Source organism: Pollicipes pollicipes, unplaced genomic scaffold, assembly GCF_011947565.3.
Source record: "Pollicipes pollicipes isolate AB1234 unplaced genomic scaffold, Ppol_2.1 Scaffold_3216;HRSCAF=3773_pilon_pilon_pilon, whole genome shotgun sequence".
Lineage (NCBI taxonomy): Eukaryota > Metazoa > Arthropoda > Thecostraca > Pollicipedomorpha > Pollicipedidae > Pollicipes > Pollicipes pollicipes.
The window spans coordinates 493511-509448 of NW_023596251.1; the positions used below are offsets into that span (position 1 = coordinate 493511).

Below are 15938 nucleotides of genomic sequence, written 5' to 3' on the forward strand. Positions count from 1 at the left end.
GCCCTGCCTGCCATGCTGGCCGGATACGTCGCATACGGCAAAAGTGGGGTTAATACATACCAAGTGCGGGTCCGATCGCGAAGTCAGGCGTTTTGACTTCACGCTGGAAGTGACCGCCTGGGCTGTCCTTTCATACAGAATCACGACGGATTTTCCTTGTTTGCCTCTAGTTCAATTTTAGAAGCAGAGCATGTTTATGATCTGCGGCCTTGCAGCTGAACAGGTTCTGTGGGTTCAGTCCTGGCCTGCGGAAAATATTTAGCGCAGCCTTTGAGGGAGCGCTGCGGTGGTCTGGGGCCATGCTGGGTTCAAAGGAACCGAGACACAGTCTTGTTTCAGAAAGTTTTAACGCACATTGTTTTCATGCGGTGATCTGGATTCAACCTGCTCCCTAACGAACATGAAGTTAGGACAGAATAGAGAAGAGAACAGCACAGGGCAGGAGATGACAGGTTAGAACGACAGTCGTCATTGGGGCCTTACGACGTACTCAGCCGCTGAGGCTATGTGGCGTTGCCTGCCTCTCACCTTAGCAGGAAAGGCGGACATCGCGGGGAACGGAACCCCGGACATCTGGTTTCCCAGATGTACAGTGGTTAACGCGTCGGCGTTAACCACCACACTGTCAGGATACAAAATAAGACGGGACAGGAATGGAGATAACGTGACAGGACAGGACAGAAAGGGGGCGGGTTACCACAGTACAGCACAGCACACAATGAGAATGGACAGCAGGAAATTCGTCAAAATCAGCCGAGAAAAGATGTTTCTTTCCTCCTTACCTCAATTATAATATGAATCTCAGCTATTGCACTCCCCATGCCCTCTCTTTCAACCCAGCGCTGGCCAGCGTCCTCGTCATCGATCCACATATAACATCCCTGTGGCCCTCTGAATGTGAAACACTCCACGGCGATCAACAGCCGGCGCGAGCGCTGGGCGGCAATCGATGATTCCGCGGACCGCGCATGGTGGACCTAAAATGTTACATTGACGGGGCCATGCATCATAACTGTACACTAAAAACGCATGAGACTACGCGCCGTTACGCTCAGAACCGCATAAGGAGCACGCCTGTGCCTGTCTAAGTTTCGTGTCGCTACAGAGCACGGTCTAGCAGACATGAACATGTTAAGCTGAACAAGTTCGACGTTTAAAAACATTTGGCCTTTGGTCTGACATTATGGGACCGAATATCGACTAAACAAAAAGAGTTATTACCAATCGTGGTATCTCGTTGAGACCAATCTACTGGTGTTTTCCGCTAGACTTAATCTTTCTTAGTTTAGGAAACAGCAGAGGGATGGGAGTTACCGTATCGGCCCCCCGTTATCAGTCCGCTTTACGAGACACAGCGAATCGGGGTGAAGGTTTTTTATCACTTACTTTCTTCCAAGTCACCGACCATGTTGATGAGCGCCGAGTACGCGCGCAATAAGCTAACGGCTTCAGGTAACAAGAGTGTAGTTTTCATTTTAGTCATAGCCCTCCCCCTTCCACAAATACAGTTTGATTCGTGCCTTTCCAACTTTGCGAAGGAAGTGGGAAAATCCACGAAAAACCATTTTGTTGGCATGCTTTTGAGGTGGGTCTCGTAAACTTTAACTGCCCAGTCCCCGGCAAACTCTTTTTGCGAAATGAGCCCCTGTCACGTGATTTGCTCAAAAAGGCATCACGAATGTTGTGACATCTTGTGGTGCGTTCTAGACACTCAAACGCAAACACAAATGTCTCACGCATGAGGTTTATCAGTGGAGAAGCCTATTTGTTGTTGTTATTTGTTGGTATCTGGGGCTATTCATCACTGTTCAGTTAACAAACTATACCCATATCGTCGGCGCAGTTTTGTTTTTGATGAGCCATTTAGGAGCCACTATGTATGCTATTTTATCTCCACTCTCTTCACTGTTCCTGAAAATTACTGATCATGATAGGCAAAAACACCTTTTATGTCAAACTCCAAGCACTGAATTTGGGGCGATACTCCGGATACGCTGCTGCATCCATCCCAATATACCCAAATGCCGCGCTTCTTAACCGAGGGCGCCCCGCTAGCCTCAGTCCAACGCCTGGTCGCCGATACCGACGACCGTCTTCTGCCGTCGGAAACGTCGATCGATCTGTCAAAAGAATTCGGTAGCGTCGAGCGTGATGTCCTGCTGTCCTGCTCACCGAGCTGTCTTGGTATGGCGTTACCCATGTGGGGCAGTTTGGGAGTGATTAGAGTGGTCGAGGGCAGGTGGTGCGGGGCTCACTTTCCGCATGTCATATGATGTGTCCTAGGGCTTCATCGTCGGTCCTATTCTGTTAATTTTGTGTACCAACGATCTACATAGATACCTGACTCATGGCCGCCTCACCTCCAAAGCAGACGGCATCGTGTACGTGGACTGCGCGCCCCCTGACGGACCCAGTCTCGCCGACCCTAAAACCAGACTGGAGCTCACCATTTGTGACCTTTACGCCTGGTTCAGTGTCAATCGTCTTCAAAGGAACGGAACGACAGCTGCTTTTATGGTCGTTGGGTTAAAGTAAAATAAAAAGTGAGCTGTCCACAACTTTAAAGTAAATGGTTTGACCGTGCATGCCTCAAATAACATCACAATTTTGGCGTTATAGCTGACTCCGGTCTGCCGTGGGATGCCCATGTTTTGAGCGTTGCGAATAGTGCAATGGCGTCGTTCTCTTCGCGTTCGCGTTTCTTCGTACAAATTTCGTCATTACTTCACTTGCGATCTTCTCAAAATCATCATCCAGGCGCACGCGCTCCCTCATATCACGTGGTGCCTGTGCGTGTGGGGTGGGGCGACCAGTAGTCAACTCCAAACAAAAAAACAAAACAATCAGCTTTGTTGCAGGAGTCGTTCTCGGCTAAAAAAAAACAGCTCTATGCAACTCCGGTTCCAAAAACACCACTATGCATCACCGGCTCCAAAAACACCACTATGCAACTCCGGTTCTAAATTCCCTTGGGTGGCCGATGATCGAGGCCATGGACGCGCACTCGACCGGATAAAAGTGCCAAGTGCGCTGAAGGAGGTAGGCGCGCCTCACGAGATCTGCGAGTTTTTTGCCCCACGCGCCACTGTTTCGAGTCGTGAAACGCGCGCCTCGGACAGAGGTACACTGCACCTGTGCAGGCACCGACTGACTGGCATCCAGAGGGCGTTTTTGTATCGAGCCGAAGCTGCCTGGAACCGCTTGCCGTCGTACGCCTGTGATGCCACAACATTGGGCACCGCGTTTAAGACCTCCATACATGATATTATTTGGACCACTGACCACTGATCTGATCCGACCCATATTGAAAAGATCGGTCCGTTTTAACTATTTGGTCATTACTGGTATCATTTTACTGTATGCCTTTTGTGTGTGCCATTGAAAACTGCACATTTTAGCATATATTTTGAAACACGACCATGGCCGCATTAGAACCGTAATAAACACCTCGTGGGTATTTTTCCATCTGCTGATACTGATACTGATCTCTAGACTATTGTGGGCACGCAGTGGCCGCAATAAAAAAGATATATCAATAAACGTGGCCATTCCGACAAGGTGGCACCATTGCCTCCGCTCATAACTATCTGTCAACGTATTCAGACATTTCACATTACACAAGGGAATGTATGAGTACGTAACTTTAAAAAACATACAGAAACGGCATCTAAATCTAGTCTAGTCACGGCGCATGGGCATCTAGTCACGGCGTCTGTTGCATTTATGTAAGTTAAGTTTTGCGAGCCTGGTGATTGCCGTTTTGTCTCGGTGAGGAATCCGGCGAGCAATCATGACAATATCGCGGAGAAATGAGGAACCCCTCCTTCTAGTTACGCGGATTGCCGGCAGGAGGGTGTCGCCAATATTTAGAGTTACAGCAAGAGCGCACAAAAAAGCACAGATACAAATGAAGCAAACAAAATATGTTTCTTGAAATAGTGAAGCCACACGCGTAACGTATTAGTGGCCGGGATACCACCGAAGAGTTTGCCAAGGAAGCAAACAAAAAGAAACCGAAAAAGTAAGGACATTCTGAAAAAGTGAAATCCCGCGCGTAACGCTATTGGAAGACGTCACGGCTTCTGAGGTTTCACGAGAGAATGTTTTTAAATATGCCCCAATTACTCCCTTTCAACCAGCTTGCAACTACTTGACAAGTAGTTCCAAATGATAACGTCTGGATTTGGATAAAGAACAATGGACTACAATATGAGGCAGATTTTAAAAGTACGGATGGGCCCAGATAAAAGTTAACACATGTTTTTCCAGCAATAGCAACTGCATTTGTCGCATAATCATAGCTGCGTTGGTTGTGCAACACGATCAGCGACAGCGGTAGTCTTAAGTGATCCCTTTTTCAGACCCACCAAAACACTCTTTGCTGTGAGTTACACCCCATTCTAATCTTTTCACACAAAGACAGCTCACATTAACCTTAATGAGAAGTCATATTCCTCTGCAGAGAAAAAATTAGCCTGCAAAATATTCAGCGAATTCTTATCTTAATTTCGAACACGCAAACTTAAGCGGTCGAAATCGGGGAGAAATCAGGCTTTTAGGGAGTCAAGCCAACCTTTTCGGTCGAGCCCTCCCAACCAGTTTTAGAAAGCAGCTCCCATGGTACCTTTCAAAAAACCCACAGCTCACTCCAAACCACTCAAAAGTTAAATTTCTCACATCTTTCTCGTGCTTTCAAATTATCCAAGTGTACCTCTTGCCGTTCACTAGTGGGATCTTGGAAAATGTTGCGAATGGGACATTCATGCGATTGTGAACTTTTTGCGTTCAATAGGATTGAGAAGGGTGAGGCGGTTATCGCTGGAAAAAAAATTACCATAACAGTGCTACCAATCCCAGTCAATATCTAAATGAGCAAGAGCTTTATCTGCCCAAGACAGTTAGGTTATACCGAGCTAAAAACGAAGAATGATACGGGAACGATTTGCGGGAACGAACGTCAAAGAAGCAGCTCAGAAACGGGGGTACCAAAATAGCACGCCTCTCTCTTCTTTCCAACTTGCTTCGGGTATTCCGGTACCAGAAAAACCAAAACAGGCACCACCGAGATTCGAACTCGGGATCTCCTGTTTACTAGACAGGCGCTTTAACCAACTAAGCCATGGCGCCACGAGAACATTGGCCTCTAACACTTTATTGGTTATAGTATGACCACAGTTAGACTGGCTGCAACCGCTGTTTTTATTTTAATACAATGGGGGGGAAGAATCATAATGAAAGGGTATGTTGAGAGGATGGGGAACAAACCAGACAACAAATAGCAATGACCTTGGTTTATGCTCAGCTGGCTTTGCTTCAACAAATGACATCTCGCCCTTACATGACGATTTCACAAGTGGGCTTGACGTTATTTACCCGAATTCTGAGAATTTTTGTTGGTCGAAACGAGCTTGCCAAACCACAATTTGACCCCCCCCCCCTCCCGGAAGTGCTGGTCACTTTTGGAGGCGTTGGACGCATCCCCGGATAATACCCAGAACCGTGACGTCATCAAATATCATTATTTCCAAGGACATTACGTAATATGGGATTTCCGTCTACATAAGCTTTCAGAAAAATATGACTAAGTCTAAAATTTTCCATCTATCTTTTAAAATTTAATATAATTAATTAAATTCAATCAATGGACTGGTCTTTTAATGCGTCAAATTATGAGTGTGAACTGATACTACTTTTCTCCTTTGGCGTATAAATATCCGTGTCAAATAGAGAGACAAATATGTTTACCATAAAGCTTCTCTCTAAAGGTGTTATTCAGCACAAATTTTGAAATACTGCCATTTTCAAATATAAGAAAACAATCAAGCGTGTCTGAACTTAATATTCTGAATTTTCATTTTAGCAAGATCCCAAGAATAATACACAGGTGGGGGGTGCACTTTATTACCCTCTAGAACGTTCGATCTTTCCGGTGAGTTCCTCCGCGCGACGGGCAGGTCCGGTGAGGCACGGAGCTAAATCTCTCATTTCCGTTGATTCTGTGTGCCATTCGGAGGCCAACAGCTCGGTTTTACGGATTTACGTAATTTTGAAGATTTTTGGAAGATAGCTTCGTGCCCGGTACCATACTTGGTGAGTACATGGCCGTTCTTGTCATGGCTCTGGGGCCGGTAGCTTGCCGCAATCGACTTGCCTGTGGTTTGGGTCTTCCGTTGCAAGCTTTTGGAGTGATGAACAATCGGAGGGGCATCGTGCGTGGTATATTATCACTTTTGGATCATGTAGGGATTTGTGGACGCTTTTTGGAGTCGACAACTGATGGTACGGCTGTTGCTAACGATGTAAGGGATTGCAGTTCTTTCTATAGCTTTGGGCGCAAGTGACTGACATCGGCGCGTCCGGAAACTTAGTTCGTCATCTTTCTTTAGCTTTGTGTGCACATCTAATGGTCTGAGGGCTAGGTGTCTGCCTGCTACAGCCCTAGCTGGGTACCACCTGCTGTAGCTGTGCATGGCCATCAAGTTATTGGCTGCCCCTTAATTGTATAGGCTGGGTCCAGGATTGGCCTTGAGTAGTCTGCTGGTGTGGTTTGAAATGTACAGATGACTGGACATGTGGGCCCATTGCGGTATCAGGGGGGAGACCCTGCATATCCTCGCATGTCTCCCTCAATGGAATCTAGTTTGAAACCCAATCATCATTGGCAAGTACTCCAGACATTTTCAGGATGTCTTTACATCCATGTACATTAACATTATGATGTTTTTTAAATGTTTTTTTACAATATGCATATCAGCTGGTCAGTTCATTTCATCTGCCATGTAGTGGGCAGTGTGCCTGGCCCATGTTGGTGACACCCCAGTGCTTCCTGGACTGACTGGCTGAAGCTCTGCCCATTGCCATAATAACCCATTTTGGAAAGTGTCACATGTGCCTGTCAAGAAAGTAAGGAATATTTTGTGCTTCAAAATATATTATAAATATGACAAAAGTATGTTATATAAGCTCAAGATTGCATAGGAAATGACTGCATTGAGTTGTGTGCACCAGCAGTATATTTTATTCTAAGCATAATTAACATGATGTCATGGTATCAGTTAAGTTCAAACCCTATGCATCTTCATAAATTGCTGGTCATGCTTCATTACTCATGAATTGGGATCAATATTAAAGCATGAAGTAAAGCTTCAGTGGTACCATGTCATAGGAACTTAGTGCAAGGAGTGAACAAATGTTATATGTCTTCTTACCATTTCATTTTTCATCCTATAACCCAAGGCATGATCATGATGGGCCTTCTTGTATAACACTAAAGCAAGGTGTGTTCAGCTTCTTCAGCACCCATATGGGAACCAGGGTTTGAGACCAGGCTTTGCCATAGCCCTAACCAGTAAAATGACCACTGCATTTGCAGATGTTCCTTAAAAATGGGCATGACAGAGTGTATCATGCTCCCTTGAAGAAGTAAGGATAGAGATATAGAACATTCATCATGACCCATCAATCAACATAAATAAGCTTGCTTCTCCTTTATCTGGTTACCAGGCCTTGAATCTGTATAAGAAGCTGATGGCTGGAAAGTGTGAGTTGTCTGGTAGGGTCAATCCATAGGCGTGAACGGATTGTTTACCATCCGTGGATGCCTTTCAATACATACAGCTCTGGTGATAACAGTAATTTAAGTGAAGTGTTGGTATATTTTATCAGTTTGTAATAAATAATATGCATATTTATGAAATATGATAGTGTGGGTATAAGTGTAGGATATAATTGCAGCAAATACTTCTATTAATTTAATGATATGAATAGAAATGTGTACATACAGTCCCTAATATCCTCCATTTTTCTTTCTTCTCCTTAGCACAGTAGCATTAGTAGCACAGTACATTAGTAGCATTTGTTACCTTAGCACAGTTGTATGAGTTTGTTTAGCATGGGAGTCTGTGCTGTGGTCCGCAGCTTGTGGGGGGGGGGGGGGCGTGTCCAGGCATGCTGCCGTGGGTGGGCTGGCTGTGACGTGCTGTACTGCAGCTCTTTGGGCCAGCCAGTCCAAGGTCATTGCTCATGGGTGGTCTCCCCCCCCCCCCCCCCCCCAGTTGGCCTGGGCTTGTGATGTAGTCCCTGCTGGTGCTGCATGCCACATGCCGCCGTGTCCCGTCCCGCAGGCGCAGGGGCCGTCGGGACTCAGCTGGCATCTGATAGTGAAGTTCATGTGCCACTAAATGGACGTATGATGTGAAGACATGTTTTTTTACTGTCATGTCAGCGCAGACTACTTTGTGCTTAGTCAATGAACTCATGGAGTCAATGTGGGTGGTAAGAATTAAGAGAAGATGACTCAATTGGGCTGATCAGAACTAAGAGAAAATGACAGGGATTTTGGGGGGGAGGCATTGCCACCAAAGACAGCTGGTGGATAAATAAAAACAGTGTGTTTGCAGACAAAATGTTGATTGTTTGCTGATATAGTATTTCATGCTTATATGTATCACAAAAATAATAGGATGAGTCGGACATTTGATTGTCAGCAATTTTTCATTTTTGGGAATAGGAATAGAAGTATAATTGCTGTTACGAAGTTGTGGATGGAAACGGATCCCTTGGTTTTGGAGGGGTCATTTAGCATTTGTTTTATACCGAATACAGAGGTGTTTTGTGCGTGTTGGTGCATTTCATCTTATATGGCATAGCTGTAATTTTAAGCCAAGGTCCTTTGTAGGCAGCTTTGTCATGACTTGAAGGCAAGTTGTGTGACTGAAAAGGGCCATTTCTCACTGGTTATGGGGTGGGTCAGTTAATCATTAGGTGTGATGAGACATTGTATTTCTTTTTCCAGGCGCAAAATAACTAGAACCTGTGTACCTGACGCGGGCAAGTGAGCTTTTTCACGCAACCTACAACCAAAGGAACTCACCATGTAAGTCAATTTAGTTAGAAGTGTTGTTTGTTCCAGCCATTTTCATTTGTATTGCAGTGCATTCTTTACTACACGCTGAACTGCCATGGTTGGGCAAGGAGCTGGCTGTTTAGTCCGTACTCCTAATCAACTGTGGCAACAAGAATCAGCCCAGGAAGATCCCAGACTGTGCAGTGTTAACAGTACTGATTCATGCCCTGGTCACACCTATGACTCTTGTACCCAACCTGTGTCTTACAAGAAATGTTATCAGTGTATGGTATTTTGCAGCATGTGGTGGTTGGCTGTAGACCATGGCAGATGTGAGTGGCAATAATCGTGGTGTGTTGATTGCGGCTTGTGAGCTCACCTTGCCACCACCCCTCACCACCTGCCCTGCCCTGCTGCTGCCAGGTACGGAGGCAGCAGCTTCGGCAGTAGCTTCGGTGGCGGGTTCGGTGGCGGCTTCGGCGGAGGCCGCATGAAGAGCAGCCAGCCCGGCGGCAACCTGCGCCGGCCGGACTGGGCCACCATCAAGCTGACGCCCATCCAGAAGGACTTCTACCAGCCGCTGCCGCAGGTGCTGGCCCGCGGGCAGTCCGAGATCGAGGCGTACCGCATCAGCAAGGAGGTGACGGTGCGCGGCTCCGTGGTGCCGGCGCCCATGCTGGAGTTCAGTGACTGCACCATGCCTGACTACATCCTCAACACTATCAAGTGAGTGGCGCGGCGACGGCCGTGGCATTGCCAGCCAAGGCAGTCGGGTTTTTGCGGTCAGATATTAATTTTGTGGATGGGGCAGGTATTTGACTGGGAGAGTGAGTCATTGCAGGGCATGCAACTGAGGGGAGCATATGATCTCTGTTGGATTACTGACTGAATGCACCTTTGGTGCAGCTGTCATCTCCAGTGTTTGATGGTAGTCAGGAGACATTTTGGTGCCATGGTTGGGCAAGGAGCTGGCTTCCTAGTCTGTACTCCTAATCAACTGTGGCAACACGAATCAGCCCAGGAAGATCCCAGACTGTGCAGTGTTAACAGTACTGATTCATGCCCTGGACACACCTACTGTTCATGCCACACAATACTTGAACAGTTGTGGTCAATGCAGGTCAGCTACACCAGCCAGCCATTGCATGGCGGTGCAGCAGCATGTGTGTGTGTGTGTGTGTGTGTGTGTGTGTGTGTTTATATGTGTGTTGCACCACGTCCGCACTGCAGCCCAGTCACATTCCATGTGGATGTATTTGTGTTGTTTTAGGTTTCCTTCCTTTCATTCTGCGAAAATAATGAACAGGGTCACCTGCCAGAGTATGGCAGTAACCTGTAACCTATTAGTAACAAACCTAATCATTGTGATCCTGCTGCGCCTTGCAGGAAGAACGGCTTCACGAACCCGACACCAATCCAGGCTCAGGGCTGGCCGATCGCCCTCTCTGGCAAGGACATGGTGGGCATCGCCCAGACAGGCTCGGGCAAGACGCTCGGCTACATGCTGCCAGCCATCATCCACATCAACCACCAGGTGAGTGGCTGCCACGGACGCTGTGAACTCGCGCCGGGTCGGTCAGTGGCGGCGAGGGCCGCAGGGCATGACTAGTTGAGATTCTGACGTCCCCTCCTGTTGAGGTGGCTACCCGCAGCGCTCGTCACGAGCGTGTCGCGCCCCACTAACGCTCCCCGTTCCCCGCCCCGTCAGGACTACCTGCGACCGGGCGACGGCCCCATCGCGCTGGTGCTGGCGCCCACCCGCGAGCTGGCCCAGCAGATCTCCGAGGTGGCTAACGAGTTCGGCCGCAGCTCCAAGCTGCGCCACACGTGCGTCTACGGCGGCGCGCCCAAGGGTGGCCAGGTGAGTGTCGGCGGCGCCAGCCCAGTGCCCCGAGTCCAAGAGCCCCGAGTCCCGAGCACAGAGTCACCCGCGCGGCGACACCGGCTGGCCGCCGGGTGCTAAGTTGTTCGAACAGCGACACGCGCCGTTAGACACCCCGGCCGCCTGGCACGGCGCCCGGGGTCACCACTGTTGCGCTACACTCACTCGGTGGTCTCCGCGCTGGGCGGGTGGTGTTTGTGATGCGCCAGCTGCCAGTCTGCTGCTGGTCTTTGCCGTCGTCTCCTGTGAACACCTCTCGGCTCCGGCTGGCTGAGTGTGACTTCGTCCACCGTACGGTCCGTCTTGCGCCGGCTGACCGGTGACCGGTGTGCGGCAGCTGCGTGACCTGGAGCGCGGCGTCGAGATCGTGATCGCCACGCCCGGCCGGCTGATCGACTTCCTGGAGATGGGCAAGACCAACCTGCGGCGCACCACCTACCTGGTGCTGGACGAGGCCGACCGCATGCTCGACATGGGCTTCGAGCCGCAGATCCGCAAGATCGTGGAGCAGATCCGGCCCGACCGGCAGACGCTCATGTGGAGCGCCACCTGGCCCAAGGAGGTGAGCTGGCGCCGGACGCGCCGTGGCCGGCTGACGGCCGACCCATATATAGGCCAGGTGGATTGGTGGTAAAACGGTCGCAGTGGCCAGTTGCCATCTGTTACAGTGTCTGGCTGCATTGAGAGAGTAGGAAAATTTCTAGCTACAGCTCCCTATCATGCTGCTGTTTTGCTGCATTGGTTGTAAAAGTGACCACAGGTAATATGTGTTATGCCATGGTTGGGCAAGGAGCTGGCTTCCTAGTCTGTACTCCTAATCAACCGTGGCAACATGAATCATCCCAGGAAGATCCCAGACTGTGCAGTGTTAACAGTACTGATTCATGCCCTGGACACAGACGTGTTTGGTATGTAGTGGGGAACAGCCACACATCCATCTTGACCATTGGGAGTGTGTGCTGTGTGATGTCTCCAGGTTAGGTAAGACAGCAGATGGATGCAGTGGCAATGGTGGCCTGACCAGTGTGCCGCGCCGCAGGTGCGCCGGCTGGCCGAGGAGTTCCTGGTGGACTACACCCAGCTCAACGTGGGCTCGCTCGACCTCTCCGCCAACCACAACATCCTGCAGATCGTGGACGTCTGCGAGAGCCACGAGAAATTCCAGAAGTGAGTCGCTGCTGCTGTCGCCCATCTGTCGCGAGTGTGGAGGCTGTGCTTCTCTGCGCGCTGCCATGAGATGCGATGTACTACGTCTGGTTTGGGGCGTTACGTCCGTCCTCGGGTGCGGCGTCTGGCGCCAGTCCCGTGCCCCGTGTCCCGAGTCCCGAGTCCCGAGTCCCGAGTCCCTAGTCCCGAGCACAGAGTCACCCGCGCGGCGACACCGGCTGGCCGCCGGGTGCTAAGTTGTTCGAACAGCGACACGCGCCGTTAGACACCCCGGCCGCCTGGCACGGCGCCCGGGGTCACCACTGATGCGCCACATTCGCTTCTGATAGTATGTCGCTTGCGTAGGCCGTGCCACAATGGAGCAAGGAGTTGACATGAAGCTTAATGAAAATGCATTCAACAAAGTCAGACACGCTTCTTGCGGGTATCAGACGTCAGGTGTCCGGTGAGATGTCCCATACCTGTGTGGTGCGGGCTGTTGGTTGCCCTCCTCTGCTCCTTTCTGACACTGCCCTCTGTCGCTGGCAGGTTGTTCCGCCTCCTGGAGGAGATCATGGCTGAGAAGGAGAACAAGACTATCATCTTCACGGAGACGAAGCGCGGCTCTGATGAGCTGACGCGCCAGATGCGGCGCGAGGGCTGGCCTGGCATGTGCATCCACGGCGACAAGACGCAGCAGGAGCGCGACTGGGTGCTGCGCGAGTTCCGCAGCGGCCGCTCCCCCATCCTGGTGGCCACGGACGTGGCCGCCCGTGGGCTCGGTAAGTGACGCGGCGGGCGGCGGGCTGGCCAGCCGGCGACGGGGGAGGGAGGGAGGGGCGCCCGGCGGCCTCGGCCCAGGTCAGTGGCGGCGGCGACGGCGGCGCGGGCAGCAAGGAGACGCGACGGGACGCAGGCGCTCGGCCGGGACTCGGCCAGTCACAGGCGGTACCAGCCGCGCAGCACTCTGTAGCGTAATGCGACGGACAGGCACCAGGCGCGCCGTCTCGCCTCGCTCGCCTTGGGGCGGGCGGACGGACGCGCGCGCGCTCTGACCGCCGGCCGGCACACGCCATCGGCGCGTGCGTACCGGGCCGGCCGCTGCGGGCGCGGGCTCTCCGATGGCGCCCGTGTCAGTGGCAGTGCCTCGCTCTGTCCCCGTGCTGTGGCGGCGGCGGCTGCTCCGGCTGGCCGCCGCCGCCCTTGTGAGTGTGTGGCCCGCCGGGCCGTGACTGTGGGCCGAGCTCAGGTGCCGTGCGCTGTTGCGTGTCTCCTTGTGGGCGGCGTGCGGCGGCTCGGTGTAACGGGCCGGCGCGTGCCGTCTGCCGCTGTGTTGCAGAGACTGGCGGCCGCCGCGGCGTCCCGGCTCGCGGCCGTGCTGACGGCCTCACGGAGCCGGTACGTACCGCGGCGGCTCTGGAGCCCCGCAGAGCCGGCTCGGGCCGACGCCAGCCAGCTCCGGGGCTAGGGCCAGGCTGGCACGCGGCGGGAGCTCGGTGGGCAAGCTGCCCAGCTGGGTAGCGGGGAGCCGGGTATGCGTCGTAAATTTCTTGTCAGACTAGTAGTTCGGGACGAGGGCACCACCAAACGGCATCAGCTGTGGACTCTCCGGACAAATCAGCCGTCGTCGAAAGCTCAGCGTACCGTGGACCGGCCTTCAAGCCTGCCGGAAATCAGAGGCTCCAGACTCCCAATCCGGCGTGGGGATCCTTGATCTGTACCTTCCCCGCCCGCCACATGACCGCGCAGTCGAGGCACCCGAAAACCCGCTTTCCCCGTCCACCACGTAACGTACGAGAGATCGCGGACGAGGCTTAGCGATGGGCGGCACGTCAGCCATCGGCGAGGCCGTGGCGTCCGGCCGCGGTCCGGCTGGACGGCGCGGCGCACGCTCCCCACGCGCACTCCGCCGACGCCCCGGTGAGTGGAGGTGTGCCGCGTGACGCGACGCCGCGTAACGTAACGTAACGCAGCGCGGGCGGCACTGCTGCCGCCATGTGGTCGCTCGCTTGCTGGGAGAAGCGGCGGCGCCGGCGGCCCGCCGTCGTTGTGCGAGCGGCTGCCGCTAGTGGCGTCCGACCCCGGGGCCCTGAGTCCGGGGCCCGACCTCGCGGCGTCGCGGCCGCTCCGTGCTGGCGGCGGCGGGCGCGCCGGCGGCGGCTGCGTCACGGCGTGAGACTAACCGCCGACCCGTGCGCGTGCGCTGCCCGCCTGACCTCTGACCCCGACCGCGCGCAGACGTGACTGACGTCAAGTTCGTCATCAACTTCGACTACCCGAACAACTCTGAGGACTACATCCACCGCATCGGGCGCACCGGGCGCAGCAACAACAGCGGCACGGCCTACACCTTCTTCACGCCCGAGAACGGCGCCAAGGCGCGGGACCTGGTGTCGGTGCTGCGCGAGGCGAACCAGGTGGTGAACCCCAAGCTGCTGGAGCTGGAGAACTCGTCCCGCGGCTACGGCGGACGCAGTAAGTAGGCAGCACTGGCGGGGGCAAGGGTGTGCGCGTGTATGTGACAGCTCTCTATGGCTGTAACTGATGGAATTTGCGTGACTTCTCGGGTGGCTGTGAGTTCTTCATTCGAGCTATAAGACAGAAGTGGTAGCCTTATTCCTCGGAGAAAACCCAGGATACTGGAGAATAGTTTTTGTATGAGGAACAAGGCTATGAGTATTTACCTTTGTGTTATCCATATAATGTTCTTCACACATGTACTTAACATCTTATTTTATTCGAGTTATATAGGTATGTTTCTTTGAAGTCGCCTCTAGGCCCGCCCCCCCCCCCCCCCCCACCACTGCACATTGGTAGGTGCGACAGATTCATCATTCTCACGCCGCGCCGCTGGCCTAGTTCGCGGCGTATTCAGGAATCTGAGAGTATGGCGGCCCGACCGGACGCGGCGCCCGCGTGCTGCTGCTGCGCTAGCGAGCCGTCCGGCGGCCTACACTGCCCCTCCCCCCCCCCCCCCTTCCCTGGCCTTCCCCCGCGGCCGGTGCCAGCTGGAGTCTGACGTGTGTGTGTCCGTTACAGGCCGGTACGGCGGCGGCGGACGGCGGTCGGGCGGCGGCGGCCGCGGCTTCGGCGGCGGACGGTGGTGAGCCCTGTGCGGCCTAGGGTAGACATTCAATGTTTAATTTCACTTCATCTCATTTAGTGTTGCCACGCGCGCGCCGCCCCGTCTCGTGCTCGGGCCGGGTGTGCGCCGCCCGCGGCAGGAGCGGCCCGCACATTCCACACTGGGAGCCGCCGGGCCGCCGACACGTCCCTGCAGAGGCCGCGGCGCCGGTCCCGGTCCCGGTCCCGGTCCCCCTCTCTCCGTCTCAGGCTCTGACTGCTGTAGTTGTAGCCCCGCCCGCCACCGCGCCGCGCCGCGCCTCGCGCGGTGCAATGCTGCTGGGTGTCGCCAGAGCGCCGTCTGGGCTCTAAGAGCCGCCGGCCGGCGTACCTGAGTCGGTGTCTGCCAGGTGACGTCAAGAGACGCGCAAGCCTCCGTAGTGGAGTCGCCCACATCATTAGAGAACGTGCCGTGTCATGGCGCCAGCGTCCAACACGACTTGACGGAAGAACCGGGACGTCCGCTCTGGATGTGAACGTTGTATTTAATGTCGACCAGTCAACGTCTCAACACTGCTTGAACTGTGAACAACAAAGATGTCCGTACTAGGAAACACGCTGTATTACCAGTCGAGAGCGCTGAAGGCTGCTGAAGATGTCAACTGACGCACCCGTACTGGAAATACACGCTCTTTAAACGACTTGTGTTTAATGAAATTCAGGAAAGCAGTTGCCGAGAAATTTAAATAGATAAGATGCGGACATTTGGAGTGATGTGCAGCTGCGATTCGCCCTTCAAAGGCTCACCGGCATTTTGGTGGGTTTCTTGCTCTGCTTTACCGCGGTTTGCGTGTTGACCTTGAAAGGCATTCCTCGCAGCACGTCTTGCCGGCTGAGCCAGTATCAAGTCTGCCCGCATGGGTCGCGTGTGGCCGGCAGCTGTCCGGCCCAGTCTCTCGGCTTCCTTTGCCGGCCTCTACGTTCCACAAGGTGTCAGAGCAG

The 15938-nt window shown here is 53.1% G+C and overlaps 1 protein-coding gene and 1 non-coding gene across 2 annotated transcripts; one reads left to right on the forward strand and one right to left on the reverse strand.

The window, feature by feature from the left end:
• Positions 1-5053: 5053 nt before the first annotated feature.
• Positions 5054-5127, reverse strand: TRNAT-AGU (transfer RNA threonine (anticodon AGU)). Its single transcript has one exon. It is a non-coding gene; the product is annotated as a tRNA-Thr (tRNA).
• An 801-nt stretch (positions 5128-5928) lies between these two features.
• LOC119090915 (putative ATP-dependent RNA helicase DDX5) lies at positions 5929-15637 on the forward strand. The gene is made up of 10 exons (XM_037213639.1): positions 5929-6090; positions 8795-8875; positions 9269-9571; positions 10232-10379; positions 10554-10706; positions 11065-11289; positions 11767-11894; positions 12423-12655; positions 14112-14348; positions 14913-15637. Coding segments are annotated over exons 2-10 (1497 nt in total). The 5' UTR covers positions 5929-6090; positions 8795-8873; the 3' UTR covers positions 14981-15637.
• Positions 15638-15938: the final 301 nt, after the last annotated feature.

Coding starts and splice junctions, on each gene's coding strand:
- LOC119090915 (XM_037213639.1), top strand. Junction 11,895..12,422: donor AGCCACGAGAAATTCCAGAA/GTGAGTCGCTGC, acceptor TGTCGCTGGCAG/GTTGTTCCGCCTCCTGGAGG. Junction 12,656..14,111: donor CGTGGCCGCCCGTGGGCTCG/GTAAGTGACGCG, acceptor GACCGCGCGCAG/ACGTGACTGACGTCAAGTTC.